Source organism: Bos grunniens, chromosome 3 (genome assembly GCF_055505025.1).
Source record: "Bos grunniens cultivar Pamir isolate PY7600 chromosome 3, Bosgru_T2T1.0, whole genome shotgun sequence".
Taxonomy (NCBI): Eukaryota; Metazoa; Chordata; class Mammalia; order Artiodactyla; family Bovidae; genus Bos; species Bos grunniens.
This window is the reverse complement of record NC_141167.1, coordinates 59,020,164-59,037,628: the sequence shown is the minus strand read 5'-3', so window position 1 is coordinate 59,037,628 and position 17,465 is coordinate 59,020,164. Positions and strand designations below refer to the sequence as shown.

Below are 17,465 nucleotides of genomic sequence, written 5' to 3'. Positions count from 1 at the left end.
TCTTCAGTGTCTAAAACTGTAAATGCTAATTTTTAGTGTCATTGATAAAAATTGTTCCTATGATCTTTCTCAAGAGGCAATGCATTCAAATAAGTCATAATTTTGTATAATAAGACATTTCAATAGATTTTTTTTCTACTCTTGTTATTTTAAAATATAACTATGAGAATCAAAACAAGAAACAGAGCAGCAAAAAGAAACATCTTTGACAAAATCTATTGTTCAAAATAGTCACTTGAAGACTGATAACCTTAGTTTCAAATGACATACTGAGTGTTTTTGTCTTAGCATTTTCCCTATGACATAAACGGCTCTTTCCAGCCATATACCTTTGTGCCTTTTATTTTTCTATTTAGAGTAAGTGATTTCTTTCTCCTCGCTTTTTTCTTTCTGATTTATTTTCCTGCCTTTCGTATGCATTTAACAAATAAAAGAAATCACAACCATCAATGAGGATTTCTCCACTGGAAGGCAGGCAAAAGTGATGAGAATTGTCTTCACCATCCAACCACTCTTCTTATCCCTTCAAGTCCAATGAAACCATTTTTTGACCTCATATTCTTTTTCTTTCCAACATAAATGCTACTAAGTTTAAACATAGTATTTTGGGATAAGTTGAAAGGTGTTATGCATCACTAAGAAATGAAAAAGATGGAGTTACAGCTATGTACATAAAGATTTGTCTATAGCTGGTATATATGTTGGTAATCATTCATGTAGAAGCCTCTAGTAAGTACAAAGTAAAAGAGTTGTGTTACATGTTTTATGTTAATTCACCAGCCTAAATGTCCATAATGAAGATTAAGTTTGGAGATGAAGCAACTCATCCAGGAATTAATCAGATTTTAATTCTGCTCTCTCTATGTGTGTGTACACAGGTAAGTAGATAGTTATCTCTTAATAGAATTCTATGTGAAAGAGTGAAAGCAAATTGAAAAGAATTTCAGCTAAAAAGTGTTAAATCACTAAACAGGGCATTTTCTCTTCTAATAACAAATAATACTCTCCTCCCTATCCCCTCAAAATATTTCATAAATTACTGCTAAAACACTCTGCCAGTGTAATTTGCTGATAGAATTCATCACTACTTGATGATATAGCCTAGCTAATTCTCACTCACATTGATGATCATGAAAATACAAAGAAGTTTAAAGAAAGAAAAAGGTACCATACATTACAGAAGTGCACGGTTTGTTTTATAGCCATCCACCTGCTCAACTGAATCATATCCGTCTGAGCTTAGCAGCTTAAAATTCATTCCACAGCTTGCAGTGCTGACATGGATATGATAAGACAGAAGAACAGAAACACCACTCTGAAGTAACCTAACTGAACTGCACATGTTCTGACCCTTTTTGTCCTCCCTAGAGCTTTTGCTACCTAGCAAATGCAACTCTAAAACTGCACTTGTATCTCCAGATCTTTGCTGTTAGCCAAGCAGAAACCTATTTCTCCCTGGGACTAGCAGCCAGAGAGGTGTTCTCGGAGGAAGACTTCTAAATGAGTGTGTGAGCTGAACTCTTACTGAACTGAATTAATTATTAATGATGCAGATGGAGCTGTCCAAATGATAAGAACAGCTCCTGACGTGTCATGATCCAAGCTTTCATTAAACTATTTCAGGCATACTAATGGTTTCCCACTGCTCATTACTTACAAGCACTTTTCTCATAGATATAATAACTCTAGTGCCTGTAGGCAAGACATCCTATAGAAATACAGAAGTAGGAAGTTTTATCTCCTATAACATGTTTTTTTTTCCTTCATTGAAAATGATTAAAAATGTACACTTCTTTAATACTACTAAAGTTACATGATTTCAAATCAGAAAGCTGGAAATACAAAACTATGCTTTCTAGGAATATCAATATGTAATTTTTGTTACTCCTTAAAAGGGTAGTATACAATATAATTTATTTTGTGTAATTTGCTAAACTGTGTCTGAACTGAATTTCAAATGATCTATATCACCATAAGGATATATATATACATATACATATATATATACACACACACACATTAATACTAAACAAACATGTGCTGAAAAATCATATATCTCACTTTAGGTTACATTTGAGATAATGCTTTACACTTCAATACAATTCTTTGTCTTTCTATGTTGGGACGATTAGAGGGCAAAGCAATTGAAGGAGAATTACTCCAAGGATCTGTACTGTGATTGCAACCTGCTGTTTTGTTTTGTTTTTTAAGTTGAGAACACTGTTCCCCAAAGCCCTTCGCATCTCAATATAAATGATTTGGTAGAAGATAATAAGGACAAGGCTATAAAATAATAGTAGGCTCTCACTATAAATGGGCAACATAATAAAACATCCTTTATTTCTTTTCTTGCTGGAAGCTGAGGATAAATGAACATTAATTCCTTTTGCCAAGTGAAAGGTTTTTTAACATTCTAAAGTCAGTATTTATCTTCTGATATAAAAAAAAGAAAAATAAAGAAAAACTGCAGTAAGACAGACATATAGATCAAATATCCCTACAATGGTCTTTACAATTTTCAAGGTATCAATGTTTGGCCAAGAGTTCAGGGAAAAAAGAAGCCTGTGTCTTTGAGAACCATACCTTTTTAACTCAGCTGTTTGTCATTTAAATCAAGATAGGCTCAGGCTGTGTTAACTTAAGTAAACCAAGAACAAACACTGGGGCAATCATCTCGATTGAATAACTTTGATGAGAAATCAACTTTCCAAGTAACACTTGGGAGTGTTTTACTGGTGTGCTTCCTACAGGCATTCATCTCAAATTTTCATTTTACTTTTATAAGTAACTGTATAAAATAATTCATTTTAATGACAAAAGTATATACACTTGAGATAGTTTTAAGTGTCCTTGAACTACTAAAATTTTTTCTTAATTTATTAAAATACTAGTAACTATAATTATGATACTACTAACCATAGGAAATATCTTAATAAGCTTACTGTGTCATTTTTTATAGAAAAAACAATAGAAATAAAAAGACATAGGTGATATATAAAGTTGATTATGCCTCATTTTCAATCTTACAATAGTCAGAAACCATTATTTGTAACAGCATGATGTTAAAACTGAGTGAACAGCTTTGAAATGCTGAAATCCAAATATTTTAGCTTTTATAAAAATTTCAAATATATTTCAAATATTTGATTAGCGATAACTTAAGTAAAGAAATCTTAATGTCTTTTACTTAAGTTGTATTAAATTTATTTTAAAACTAAATTTCTTAGAAACCAATATGTGCATTTGGTATTTTAAGTCTCAGAAAAATAATTTTATTTCTAATGAATTTAAAATTTATTTAATATTATCTTATTACTCTAAGCTTAAAAAAAAAACTGTTTCGTCTCTTAAAAAGAATCTGGGTGTGGAATTTATTTAAAAGTACTAAATTACTATGTAGAAATTATGATAATAAACATTAACCTAATTTTCTTTTACTTCTATAAAACATTTATTTAATTCATAAATGCTATACAGGCTTGGTGCAGAGCTAATACTATAGATTCTGAAGACATAATTACCTAAACTAAACCTCTTAGTAAAAAACTCCACTAGTCAAAAACAGAATATGCTACACGTATTATCCCTAATTCTCAAACTACTTTCAAATCATACAATCTTAACATGGCTTTTATATATACACTTACATGTATACATATATTAGATTATGACATCACATTTCTGCAAACTAAATTACAAATGAAGAAAAAAGTACTTCTTAAAAGAAAGGGTTTTCAGAAATAGTACTAATTAGCACGTATATAAACTCTCAATAACTATATCATAGGTAAAATATACTACATTATTTTATTTTGTAAGCTAGACGTGTTGAAAAAATCTTTGCATGTATAGACAAATAAACAGTAAAACAAATTATCCCTACTTCCATTGTACAGCTAAAAAGACAAGAATAAAAAGGAAAGCAAAGCAGAGTCTGCTTACCAGAATAATGAAGGTAACAGGTCCAATGAAACTCCATATAAAATAGTTATCAACATGAAGCCAGCAACTATTATGAAAAGAAAAGAACATTAAGTGGATCCTCAAATCACAAGTAAGACAGAATTTTAAAAATCTAACAAGCAAAACTATCTTTACAATTGCCTTTAAAAATTAATTTATCATGGACAAGAACAATTTTAATAACTGAGTTGTCTCTGACTTAAAGAGTAGTAATTATTTACCTCAAACTACTGTTCTTCATTTCAGGTTTTAAATCTGATAAAGACATACATAATTGTGTTGGGGAAACAATAACTCCCACCCTAATCCTGAAATGCTAAAACCTCTAAGTTTACTAAGAAAAACTTGAAACTCAGCATTCCAAATTGTCTCATTGTTCTAAAGTTCTTATCTTCAAAATTTGCCTTTCAGATCTACATCTGAGCTAAAATGTTTCACCCTATGGCACACAAAGGATAAAAATAAAATAAAATAAGTGTTCAGATGTAATGTTTGTTGTAAAACAGTGTATCACAAATATAACACCTCAATTGGGAATGGATGTATACTAGGGGAAAAAAATTCAAGCACAGAATTCATACATCATTAGAGTAAATGATGCATAAACTTATTAAGACAGACTTTACTTAGTAGTTCATTCTTCATATAACATTGAATCCCCAACGAATTTCTTTTGTCTTTCATCATCTGTGTAGTCAAAAAGCTTTCTTTAGTCCAAAGAATCTTTATATAACTAATTTTATCAAAGGAAAAAATAAACAGAATTGGAAGGCAAATTCATGCCTCTAGCAAACAAAATCCTTAGAAACATGGCTATGTCTACCTTCTGTCACTTTCCATAAATATCTGTATTTTTTTTAATAAATGAATGACAGTCACTTATTTTAATCCTTTCAAACTGCCTGATAAAATATTATCAAAGTAAAACATATGGGATGGAATGTGGTACTGTCACAATTCAAAACGAGAGTTAGCTAGAGGGTCGGCTGCACAAAGAGAGCTAATGAAGCATTAGCTTAAAAACTCAGTAGTTAAACCTGTCAGATGCTTTAAGTTCACAAGAATTTTTTGCTTAATATCTTTCTAAGGCTAAAAAGTTATTTACTTTTTCAATTTGTTTCAGGTCAATCTTTTGTGTTAAAAAGAAAGTCCATAATTTAGAATCTGCCTCACCAGAGTACAAATCCTCTGAACCTAGAAAATTACAAAAGACTTGATTGTAATTTGTGCACGGCATGCCCATTCTCTTACCAATAAAGCTTTCAGATGCTATTTTAGTCTGTCAGGGACCCTCACTGACAGCTAACAGGCTTTAAAAAAATTATTCACTTGAAAAACACTCAGGTCACTTGCAATTACTTACGCTTTTTCTGTTCCATAGCTCTTATAGTCAATAGCAGCTGAAACTCCAACCACTGTGGCAGGAAACAAGTAACCGGCAACATAGTAGTATTTCTTTCTTGAATATTCACTTTCAAAGACTTCAACTAACATTAGGTAGAGCTGTACACCTTCTAGACACATCCAAGCAAAAGCAGCCAAAAAGAAAAAGTGTAACAGTCCTGCAAATATTGGGCATGCAATCTATAAAGGAAAGAAGCAAAAACCCAAAAGGGAACATGTGAATACAAACAACCCACTCCAAAACTATACAGTATTCACTGATAATGCCTATAAGATACATCATTATTTAAATGACTGCTTCTTAAAAACCTTTTAATAAGTGAAAATACTGCTAAATATGACTCAATGCTTTTGAAGTGTAATGGTAGGTGTGCTAAAAATATCATCACTATAAGACATTTATATTTTTAGTAAAACTAAATGCAAATAAGAAAACATTAATTTCTCTTCTAGAATTACATATTTTAAAATCTGATTCTATTTGTAGATAATTTGTTTTAAAAATCTTTACAAAAACTGTTTCCAAAAACATAAGTTCTATTTTTTTCTATTACAGAATTTTAAAAATTTTGCTTTAATGGTAAATATACTAGCTCTAATTAGTTAACATCATTTTCCTGTCATATGTGGAGCATTCTCAAATTCATTCTGTAGTGTAAAGCATTAACTAAGTTATCTTTCTTACATTGAGACCTCATGATAAAGAATAAATTGCTCAGATTATGAGGAAATGATCACTGGTCAGAATGACTAGGTAAACAAAATGAAAAATTTAATATATTTTCTTTTTAGTGTCCCCAGCATTCTTTGACTCAAATTACGTGTTTTATTAAAACCCAGAAAAATGCAACTGTACCTTAACATAAGAAATGAATTAACCCACAATATTACTTAATGATTGGGTTGTCTTTTATTACAAATTATCCTTAAGTATTGCCATGTCAACTATATTATAAGCTATAAGTTACTATAAGTTATAAGGTCAAATATTAATAGCAGCATATGTGGATAACTTGTTATAATAATAATTTTCAGAGATCCAAGGTCAACAAATGGAAGGGGTACTTACCATGTATTTTGTCTTATCAATGCCTATTAGGAAAATAAATTCAGCAATAAAAAGGTTGATACAAAGGTTCTTGTGAATGGTATTACGGTCACTCTGTAGACCACGGAAAAAGCAGAAAGTGAAGATGCAGATAGCCAGACAAACAAGGGAAATGACAATTCCCACCCAGGTGATGACTGTAAGGAGTAATTCATGAACTCCATCTTTGTACTGAAAATAAAAAAAATAAATATGAGGGACTTTAGTATTCCTATGTTACATTAAATAAATATAAGATGAGTTACACATGTGAGAGTTCATCTTTTACCTAAACTCTGAATATTCATGTGTGTTCAAATGGGGCTCAATGCTAAAACAAATTTTTTCAATCATGTAATAGTTCCAATATTATCTTACTGATTTTTATATTCAAAGAATGATCTATGAAAGTAGAAGATTCTACTTAGAAAATGACTGAAATTATTACTTACATAAACACAGAAAATATTTTATAATAAAGACCACTTATTTAAAAATAATTGGCATTTTATTGAATTTCCAGACTAAAAGGTCAAATTTTAAGTTTTAATTTTCTTCTTGAGATTTTAATTACTAAGAGTTAAGTATATAGTAGATCTGAGAGTTTTCATGCTGTAGTTCTTAAAATATTTTTATCTTCTGGCTATTGTTCTCTTAATCAGAAGAAGAAATGAATTATAAAATATCCCAGAAATCTTTCTGATCTTTTGAAATTTGCAGTCTTACAGAGTGTGCAAAGTGCTTGGGAACTTATAGAAAAGTTTTGAAATGAGATTCAAACATTTAAGATGGGGAGGGCAGGTTAATATTTAGAACCCTCTGTCTCTTTTTTATAATCTATTGTTGCTGTTAGCTTTTTAAATCCTTGACGCCTCTGCTTAACACCAGACCACAGGAGAAAAACTGAGAACAAGTCTATGAAGTACATGATTTTGAGAAGTAACAATACAGTGTCGAAACTGCTTAAAATATATGGACAGTGGAGAAACAATTAGAAATCCACATTACTTTGTTTGCTTTTTAGTTACGATAAGCACCCAAAGAAGGGACAATTACACAAGCTGTTTTGAATCTCTGAGGTTTTTCTCTGCTACTAATTAGAAGTGCAAATACTTACTGCAATTTCCCTGTGGGCCATGAGAATTGCAAAATTGGTTAGGTGGCTGCATGCACACGTCGTACGAGTTTTATTAGTGTCAACCAGCTTGCAGCCCTGGGTAGACCAATATCCCATCATAGTTCTCTCTGAGTAGTTCCAGAAGGAGCAGTTTGCATTGAAATAATTGTCAGGCTGGGAAATAAAATGACAAGATAAAATTAGGATTTTATACTCTAAGATGGCAATAGCAATTGTTTAATATGTGTAAAAGGTAATTTAGATTAAACTTTGCATGTTTCGGACTATAAAGTTTTTCATCAGCAAAATTGTAGACTATGTTATACAAAGCAGATACCTAACTTAAAAGGGGCTTTATAGTCCGAAACACTCTAAAATGTACTCTAAATTACCAAAGACCCATTTTACACAATTACAATTTCCATCTTCTGATTTTACATACTGATGGTAATCAGAATCATTTTTTCTTTTCTGACAAAAGTTGCTCTGATAAATTCTATAAGGACCAAGTGTTTAAAAATCCATCTTGTTTTGGGCCCATTTTTGTTCTAAGGGACACAATAGAGATGACTCAAATCCTATAGTTAGTATGTCAAGGCTCTATAGAGAGTGAAGCAAACTACAGAAAATATGAGAAGAAAATAGCCACACAAATGTATTGAACTTTGCCAGTTCTGGAGATTTACATGGCTATCTATGCCCACTTATTCACTCTACTATAACTACAGCCAAATTCAGCAGTCAGTCTTCCAACACAGTGCAATTATTTACTAACTTACGTTCTAAGGTATAGCAGAGGAATCACATCTCTTCAATTCTATATTGTTAAAAACACAATGCTTGATAATGATTCTGTTAATATGATCAGTAAAACAAACCAAAAAGATCTGCCACATGAAAAAGGCAGAGTCCTAGAACTCTGTTATCATGCTGGTAAGGTAAGGGTTAATTTTCATTCTAAAACAAATTACAGGTATTTACATTTTCCTGTTGATTACTGAATTAGCTTTCATTAAGAATACACTTAAATTCTAATAATCACTGAACCAGCCTCATTTTACGTTCGCAGACTTAAATAAACTTGTGTCTCTGACCTGTCCAACATTTGAAATTCAAATAGGAAGTCTTTTCTTTCCTCTCTGCCACTTCTCCATTCCCCTTCTCTCAATCCACAGCATGTCAGTTTTGCTTTCCTTCCTCACTGGTTTTATAACCTTCCACTACTTCATTAGCATACATAACTTACATCAATGTGTGGTAGGGTAAAAAGCACAGGATCTGTCAAGTATACTCGGCTGGATTCTTTATTGATTGAAACCGAAATGACGTGAGAATTCACTGCAATGGTGCTATTTCGACCAATAAAGTCAGCACCCAGTTTTATGGTTGCATTTTCGGTACTAAGGAACTGTCCCAAACTCCGGTAAATGATGAACACCAACTTTGCAAGACCTAGGAAGGTAAAAACAGTCATATGTCTTTACAGAAAATATGCTTATGAATAAGATAAGACACAGTAAATAACAAAATGAAATCCTTATGAAATCTTTATTCAGATTAAGTTTACTGGGAAAGAGTAGATGTTATTTTAAATCTGCTTTTAAATGTTAATTTGTTATATTAGGAGTCAAGTACTCAGCACTTTAGAATTAACAGGTTTAACTGAACAAAAAAACCTATCAATTTTTAAAAGACTTTGCTCCATCTTACCATTCCTGCTGTTCTGTTTAACAGTATTTGCAGAGAGTTGGATTGAGCTGCCTGCTCCTTTGATGCCCAGAGGAAATTTAAAGTCTTGGACCTGTCCTTCTGTACTGAGTACTGCAACTTCCAGAACTGGATGAGGTAAAAGATAAAGGAGGGGAACAAAGGGGCATTCTTTATATTCACCGACAAAAAGGCAAATTGCACAGAAACCATTATTCTATTTTTACTATTCTAAAAACTTCAGTGTTCAATTACAACAAAATTATGAACAAACAACTAAATTATTCTAAGAGGTCTTAAACTTTACTACTTTAAAAATTTTGGTATAATCGTTTTAAAATTTTCTTTAGAGTTTTACTTATCTTTTGTCAACTAATTCTAGTCTTTTGGCCTATGAATATGAAGTGTCTGATTTACAGCACACAACTATCAAAATTTCAATTCCAGCAATGAAATTAAAAGACGCTTACTCCTTGGAAGGAAAGTTATGAACAACCTAGACAGCATATTAAAAAGCAGAGACATTACTTTGTCAACAAAAGTCCGTCTAGTCAAGGCTATGGTTTTTCCAGTGGTCATGTATGGAGGTGAGAGTTGGACTATAAAGAAAGCTGAGTGCCGAAGAATTGATGCTTTTGAACTGTGGTGTTGGAGAAGACTCTTGAGAGTCCCTTGGACTGCAAGGAGATCCACCCAGTCCATCCTAAAGGAGATCAGTCCTGGGTGTTCACTGGAAGGACTGATGGTGAGGCTGAAGCTCCAATACTTTGGGTACCTGATGCGAAAAGCTGACTCATTGGAAAAGACCCTAATGCTGGGAAGGATGGAGGGCAGGAGGAGAAGGGGACGACAGAGGATGAGATGGTTGGATGGCATCATCAACTTGATGCACATGAGTTTCAGTGAACTCTGGGAGTTGGTGATGGACAGGGAGGCCTGGTGTGCTGCTGTTCATGTGGTCGCAAAGAGTCAGACACGACTGAGTGACTGAACTGAACTAAACTGAACTGATCAAAGTTTCACTGAAATCATGTTAAACAAAAATATTTCAAAATTATTTTTTGGCTCTATGTTAAAGTAATTTTCAATGACCATTACTTGGTAATGGTAAAACACAATATGAAGTATAAAATCTGAATACCTCTACTGCATGTAGGTATCTATTTCTATGTATTGCTACATAATGTATTTTAATACATAAGATTACATAGGTCAATTTTGCAGTAATAAGTTTTTGATAATTTCTAAAAGTAGTTGCCCAGCATAGCATTATTTATGAGAAAACGTCTACGTCTGGCATTATGTTCAAACTTCCCATTAATTCTCACTAGTACTGATCAATTTTTACATACTCAAGTCGGGCAATCTGGTCTGCCACTTGTTTGGGTAAATAATGTTTTACTGGGACACAGCCTCAATTATCTATTAACATATTGTCTATGGCAGTTAAGTATTTGCAGCTTAGGCCACATGGCCTGCAAAGCTTAAAATGTGTACTACTTGGATTTTTATAGAAAAAGTTTGCAAACTATTGCAGTACGATCCAAAGTTCACAAATTCTAATGAGGTAGGAACATAAGCAAACATGTTAGGAAATGAAGTCAAGTCAATAAATAAACATTAAGAACATTTATATGATCAGCAAGACTGTTTAAAAAATACTGCTCAACTCTGTTTAAAAAATAAAATAGTAATAGTCTCAACATAAATGTGTCTACTATAAATCCAATAAAGATTATAATACTTTATATCAGCATACTTTTATTAGAAAAGAATGAAAAAATATTATTATTTATATTAAACTATTTCATATTAGTACTTAGAATGTGCCATTTACTGATGAAATGAGAGGAAGTGGATGGAAAAATTTTCATTTCAGGTATTTGAATTTTTAAAAGTAACACATAATTCACTAAATACAGTCCACATACTTTTCTCTAAATTTTACCCTCTCTGATGGCATATATCCTTGAATAGCTATTTCTGTACTTAGATAACACGTATACATATGTTTGTATGTGCATACACAAGCACATGCACATACACACAGAGTTAATGTGTGCATGAACGTGAGTAATGAATTCACTCTTTGCCTTTGAGGAAAATAAACTCATACCATTAAAGAATAACTCTTGGATGCTATTTTTTTTTAATCTTTCTCAACTTTCGTTTGTAAAATACTTACAGATTCAACTATAAATACGAAATCATAACATTACAGAGATTTTTATAAGCTATGAGGCCACACGTCAAGCACCTGAAATATAAGTTTATAACGACAGACCTCTAACTCTTAGAATTCTACCTGCTGCAGAAGCTGGTTGAGATACTTTGCTTAGAAAGATTAAGCAGGTGGGTATGTAGATGATCACTTCCATGTGTGTGGGTAATGATTTGAAGGAGACAAGATGAATGATAAAAATATACATCAAAAATATACCTCCCTCTTCTTCACACTGAAAGGGGTTCTCAATTATTAATTATTCTTAAAACAAGACAAGACAGAGTAGTCGGAAATCTTTTAAGCTTTCATGAAATATCCCAAATATATATGAACAAAGAGTTAATTTCATTTAACATATAATAATGCTTAAAATAATGTTGATAGTAAAAATAATTTGTTTGAATTTTCAAAAACAGGATCATTACTATAGATCTTAGTAGAGATGCAATAATCGACTTTATACTACAAATAAAGATAGACAAAGGGGAAATTTCCTAGAAACAAAACTGACTAAAACAAAAATTCAAGTTTATGATCACTTAAGAAAATGAACTCATGGTTAAATATATACTGAATCTTTAACAAACTGATCCAGTATGTGTTAAAAAAATGTTTTTCAACTCATTTGATAAGATATATATAATCTTGATGCATAAAACAGTAAAAAGAAAAATTACAGAATATTCTCACTTATTTAAACTATGTAAAATATTTAATTATATATACATGTTAAGTATATCTTAAACAAATTGAGTTTAACTGAAAAAGGCATACATAAATTAATGCATTAGAAAACATATTAATGTCTTTAGCCAAATGAAGAAACAAGAAAAATATTAAAGAAAGAATTCAACAAATTTCAACATTCATGTAGTATAAAAAGTCTTTATAAAACGAGAAGGATAAAACAAAAATTCCTTGCCCAGATAAAGGCTTAATTATCAGTTAAGGGTTAGTATCCAACCTATAGAAAAAAATGATGAAAAACTAGAAGCATATTTTTAAAAGTCAGGTTGATCCCTATCACTAAGTTTTACTTAGCACTGTATAAAAGACCTAGCTAAGATAGTAATTTAAGGATAACAAAAAGGTACAAAGACTAGGAGGAAAAAGCAATTTGTTAATCATTTACAGAAAATATAGTCAACTACACGGTAATGTGAAGAAAACTATACTATCAGAAGGAACATAATTTAGCAAGCTGCAATCAGCAAAATCAACTGTATACTAATAAACAGTCACAATATATAACTTTTTAAAATACTATTTACAATAGAAATAGTGTCATTTCCTAGAAATAAGCCTAGATGTCCCAAGACATTTTTGGGAGAAATATATAACTTTCCTAGGAAACCTAACAACAGATGGAGAATTCTATCCTTCTCCAATCTGGGAGAACTCAAGAGATAAATCTGTGACACTTCTTTCAAAGTCTATCTACAAACTCAGTATAATTCTAACAAAAACTCCCAACAAAAAATTTTTGAGTATGTGGAACTTGACAGGCTGATTTTAAAATGCACATGGAAGAGACATGCCAAAAAGCAGCTAAGAGGAATTCGATTCCTCAAGGAGCAGGGTTGAAAGAACTCACCAGATATTAATATTACTAAAAAAAAAAAACAAGAACGTAAAACAGACACTCCCAACATGTACAGAAACTTGATATACGACAGAGATACCTTGACAAACCATTGGGGAAAGGAATGGATTATGTTTTGGAAGTGCTGAAACAACTGATTATCCATACGGAAAAAAATAAAATTAGTTCCCTCACTAGTATCATAAATAAAATAAACTTCAGGTTGGATTAAAAACATGAATGCAAAAAGGCAAAGCTTTTTCCTTTCTAAATAAAGTATAAAATCTTTATCACTACAAAGCAGAGAAAAATTTCTTGGTCAGGAAACCAAAAGAAAAAACACACTGTATTTTTAAGCAAGATTTCAAAAGTATCAACAAATTAAGGGAGGTGGGAGGGGGGTTCAGGATGGGGAACACAGGTACACCCATGGCGGATGCATGTTGATGTATGGCAAAACCAATACAATACTGTAAAGTAAAAAAATAATAATAATTAAAAAAATTTAAAAAAAGTATCAATCTTAAAAGAAGAAACTCATAATTTGATTTTATTATTCTGTAAAACAAAATATTAATATGCAAAGTAAAAAAGAGAAGACACAGATAAAATAAATATTTGCAAAGTAATCTTCAAAGAATTAGTTTCCAGAATGTTCCAGAATGCATTACCTAGAGAGAAAGAAATAAACAGGAAAAAATGTGGAGAACATATTCACAGGAGAAAAAATTAAAATACCCAAATAAATGCATTAAGTAATCAGGGAACTGCAAATTAAAATATGTGATCAATTCAGGTCTATTAGAATGACAAAATTTATATCAATAATAGAACTTTGGCAGAGAGTGGTAGGGAACAGTGATATTACTGATAAGAGTGTAAAATTGGTAAAGCAGTAGAAAGCAATTTGGCAGTATTTAGTAAAGTTAAACATGGGTATGCTCTATCACTCCAAAACTATTTCCAGGTTTGTGTGTGTGCATGTATGTGTGTGTGTGCATATGTATCTAGAAAGGTATAAAGTATGAGTAAGAGACATAAAAAAACTTTCTCCTCAGTTTTTCTAATATCATCAAGAAGCATAAGCTACTAAAATATCTATCACAGGCATAGTTAAATAACTGTGCATTCTGAGGACAAATGAATGAACAAGAGATGCACATATCAATGGGCATAAATATGAAAAATGTAGTTATATTTAGTGTGAAATCATTAATGTTAAAATATGAAAGTGAAGTGAAAGTCACTCAGTTGTGTCTGACTCTTTGCGACCCCTTGGCACTCTCCAGGCCAGAATACTGGAGTGGGTAGCCTTTCCCTTCTCCAGGGGATTTTCCCAACCCAGGAATTAAACCAGGGTCTCCTGCATTACAGGTGGATTATTTACCAACGGAGCTATCAGGGAAGCCCTAAAATATGAAAAGTAGTTGCTAAACACACATACCTGTAAAGCATAAGTAAATAAATAAAATTTACTAATGCTTACAAGAATGATGGCTACCCCCTTCTTAATCTGATTAGGAAGGAGGGGCCCAGAGGATTTCTAGATTATATATACCTATTTCTTTCCCCCAAACTTGAAGTAAATACGGTGAAATGCTATGATGTGGCTCAGTGGGTGGCTGGTACACAGATGTTTATGATCTTCTCTATACTCTTGCATACTTCAAATAATATATGCTTTGTTCAACATATGTCCTAAAAGTGAATACACTTGATCCGTAGGAGAACTACTTGGAGCCAGTGCTGTTGATGGGATTTTAATATAGTTATCTCTCCTTACATTTGTCAAATTCATTTCTGAGTAGTGGCTGCAGTGAGTGGAAAGGGGAAGAAAAGTAAGAGAGTGTATAGGAAAATCTAGGACCTCTGGCAGCCGACCAGCATTGTACCAAGTTCCACTAGCTTGAGTCCCAGGGTAAAAACAACATGGAGTAGATGGTACGGAGCAGAGCAAAGTCGAGGCTCAGGTGACATGGACTTAAGAAGTTATAAACTTTATTGTTTAGAGCTGCTGTGACTCGGGGTTTTTGTTACCACAATATAACTAGGCTTAAATTGATATATACAATCAAGTTGGCTGCTAAGCACACTGAGAAAATAAACTATAGGAAATTTTATAATGCTGGAGTAGGCTGATAATAACTAAACCACCTAATCAATCTTAAGATCATAAAGAAAGACAATCAAGTATGTGTTTCTTTTCATAAGAGGCAAAGAAAATTATTGGTGGGGAGGGACAGGTAGAGTGGAATTTAAATTGGAGGTTATTAGATGAGCCAAAGAACCTAGAAAGTAGAAGGAAAATTTTTTTCTCTCCTATAGGAGCAATGCATCAGTCAGATGTAGATGAACTTGTCTGTGTACTGGTTAAACAAACTGCTGCTGCTGTTGCTGCTAAGACACTTCAGTCATGTCTGACTCTGTGTGATCCAATAGACGGAAGCCCACCAGGCTCCCCTATCCTTGGGATTCTCCAGGCAAGAACACTGGAGTGGGTGGCCATTTCCTTCTCCAATGCATGAAAGTGAAAAGTGAAAGTGAAGTCACTCAGTTGTGTCTGACTCTTACCGACCCCATGGACTGCAGCCTACCAGGCTCTGCTGTCCATGGGATTTTCCAGGCAAGAGTACTGGAGTGGGGTGCCATTGCCTTCTCCATAAACAAACTAGGCACTAACAAATTTCCAAAAATTAAATAATTGAAATCTCTTTTTTATCATGTGCACCGATTTTTTTTAAATTTTTTAAAGTATGGCAATGGCTTATGTTCTTTTTTCTTAAAGTCTAAGATACATATTAAATAATTTATAGTAATAATGTAATATTAGGGTTTGCTTTAATAATACAATGGTGAGGGAATAAGTGAAACCAGATTAGCTAGATGTTGTTGAAGCTGGGTAATGAGGAGCTTTTATCAAAATTAAAAACTTTTCCTTCTCTCAGGATATCATTAAGAAAATAGAACGGAAAGTCACATACTAAGGGAAATCACTCAGCATATACATAGATTGACAAAAGATTTGTTTCAGAAATATATAAATAATCCTAATAGTAAAGCATCTGCCTACAATGTGGGAGAATTGGGTTTGATCCCAGGGTTGGGAAGATCCCCTGTGAAAGGAAATGGGAACCCACTCCAGTACTCTTGCCTGGAAAATCTCATGGATGGAGGATCCTGGTAGGCTATAGTCCATGGAGTCGCAAAGAGTCAGACACGACTGAGTGACTTCACTTTCTTTCACTTTCACTTTCTACAATCCAATGATAAGATAAACAACTAAAATGGGCAAAATATATAAGCAGATACTTTACAAAAAGATATATGAATAGCCAAAAAGCATAAGAAAAATTCAAACAGTTTTCAGTAAAATGTAACTTAGCAACCTTATATATGAAAAGTAAAACCAAAATGAGATTCCATTACAAACCACTAAAATGGCTTAAATGAAAAAGACATTTGAAAACACAATTGTAAATGCTGGTGAGAATGTGAGGCAACTAAAACTCTAATTGTTGTTAGGAATATAAAAGGGTACAACCACTTGGGAAAATAACAACTTGACTAGTAATAGTCAAAAACTGGGAACAACCTAAATGTATGACCAACCAAATGAGTAGATACAAAAATAGGGTTGTGTCCTTAAAATGGAAATTCAGCAATAAGAATGATTTAATTACTGATGCTGGCACCAAAACACATGAATCTCAGTAACATTATACTGTGTAAAAGAAGCAAGATCAAAAGGAGCATATAGTTTATGATTCCATCAACTGAAGGTCTAGAGAAAGCAAAATTATAGTGACATAAAACAGATCAGTGGTTGCTTGGGGCTGGGAATATGAAAAAAAACTATCCAAGACTATAAAGGACCCTTTTGAGGTAGTTGAAATATTGACCAAGCAGTTGGTTAAATGGGTGTACATTTGTCAACACTCATCAAAAAGTACACTTAAAACAGTTGCTTTTATTGTATATAAAGTATACCTCAAAGTGGATTTAAAAAAGCTATACTCAGATATAATTATAACATATAATTTTACCATTTTATGAGGTCATGTATAAGGGTAAATCATATAATCAAGTGAAAATAGGGATTCAAGGAAAAACCACTAAGGAGGAGAATCAAATTGTCTTAATAAACAAAGATACTGTAGCCACACTATAAATTTAGATAAGAACATAGAATGAAGACATAAAAAGATAATGGGATATTTTAGTCCTCATATCTAAAAAGAGAACAACTCCTAGGAAAAAGTTGAATCTTGAATGTCATTAAATTATGGGTGATATTTTTCACAAAATATGAAATAAAAGATATAGGAATATATTGGAATATGTAAAATGATCTTCATAGCATTAATTCTTGGGTAATCAATAG

At 32.3% G+C, this 17,465-nt stretch overlaps 1 protein-coding gene across 33 annotated transcripts in view; it reads right to left on the bottom strand.

The window, feature by feature from the left end:
• Window positions 1–17,465, bottom strand: part of ADGRL2 (adhesion G protein-coupled receptor L2) — a 306,832-nt gene that overhangs the window by 16,626 nt on the left and 272,741 nt on the right. For all 33 annotated transcript variants that reach the window (XM_086394356.1, XM_086394341.1, XM_086394364.1 and 30 more), the window contains 6 exons: window positions 9,282–9,407; window positions 8,818–9,023; window positions 7,572–7,745; window positions 6,437–6,646; window positions 5,327–5,547; window positions 3,943–4,009 (listed from right to left, as the gene is read on the bottom strand). In XM_086394356.1, coding sequence (XP_086250482.1) covers window positions 3,943–4,009; window positions 5,327–5,547; window positions 6,437–6,646; window positions 7,572–7,745; window positions 8,818–9,023; window positions 9,282–9,407 — 1,004 coding nt within the window. The remainder of the gene's footprint in view (window positions 1–3,942; window positions 4,010–5,326; window positions 5,548–6,436; window positions 6,647–7,571; window positions 7,746–8,817; window positions 9,024–9,281; window positions 9,408–17,465) is intronic.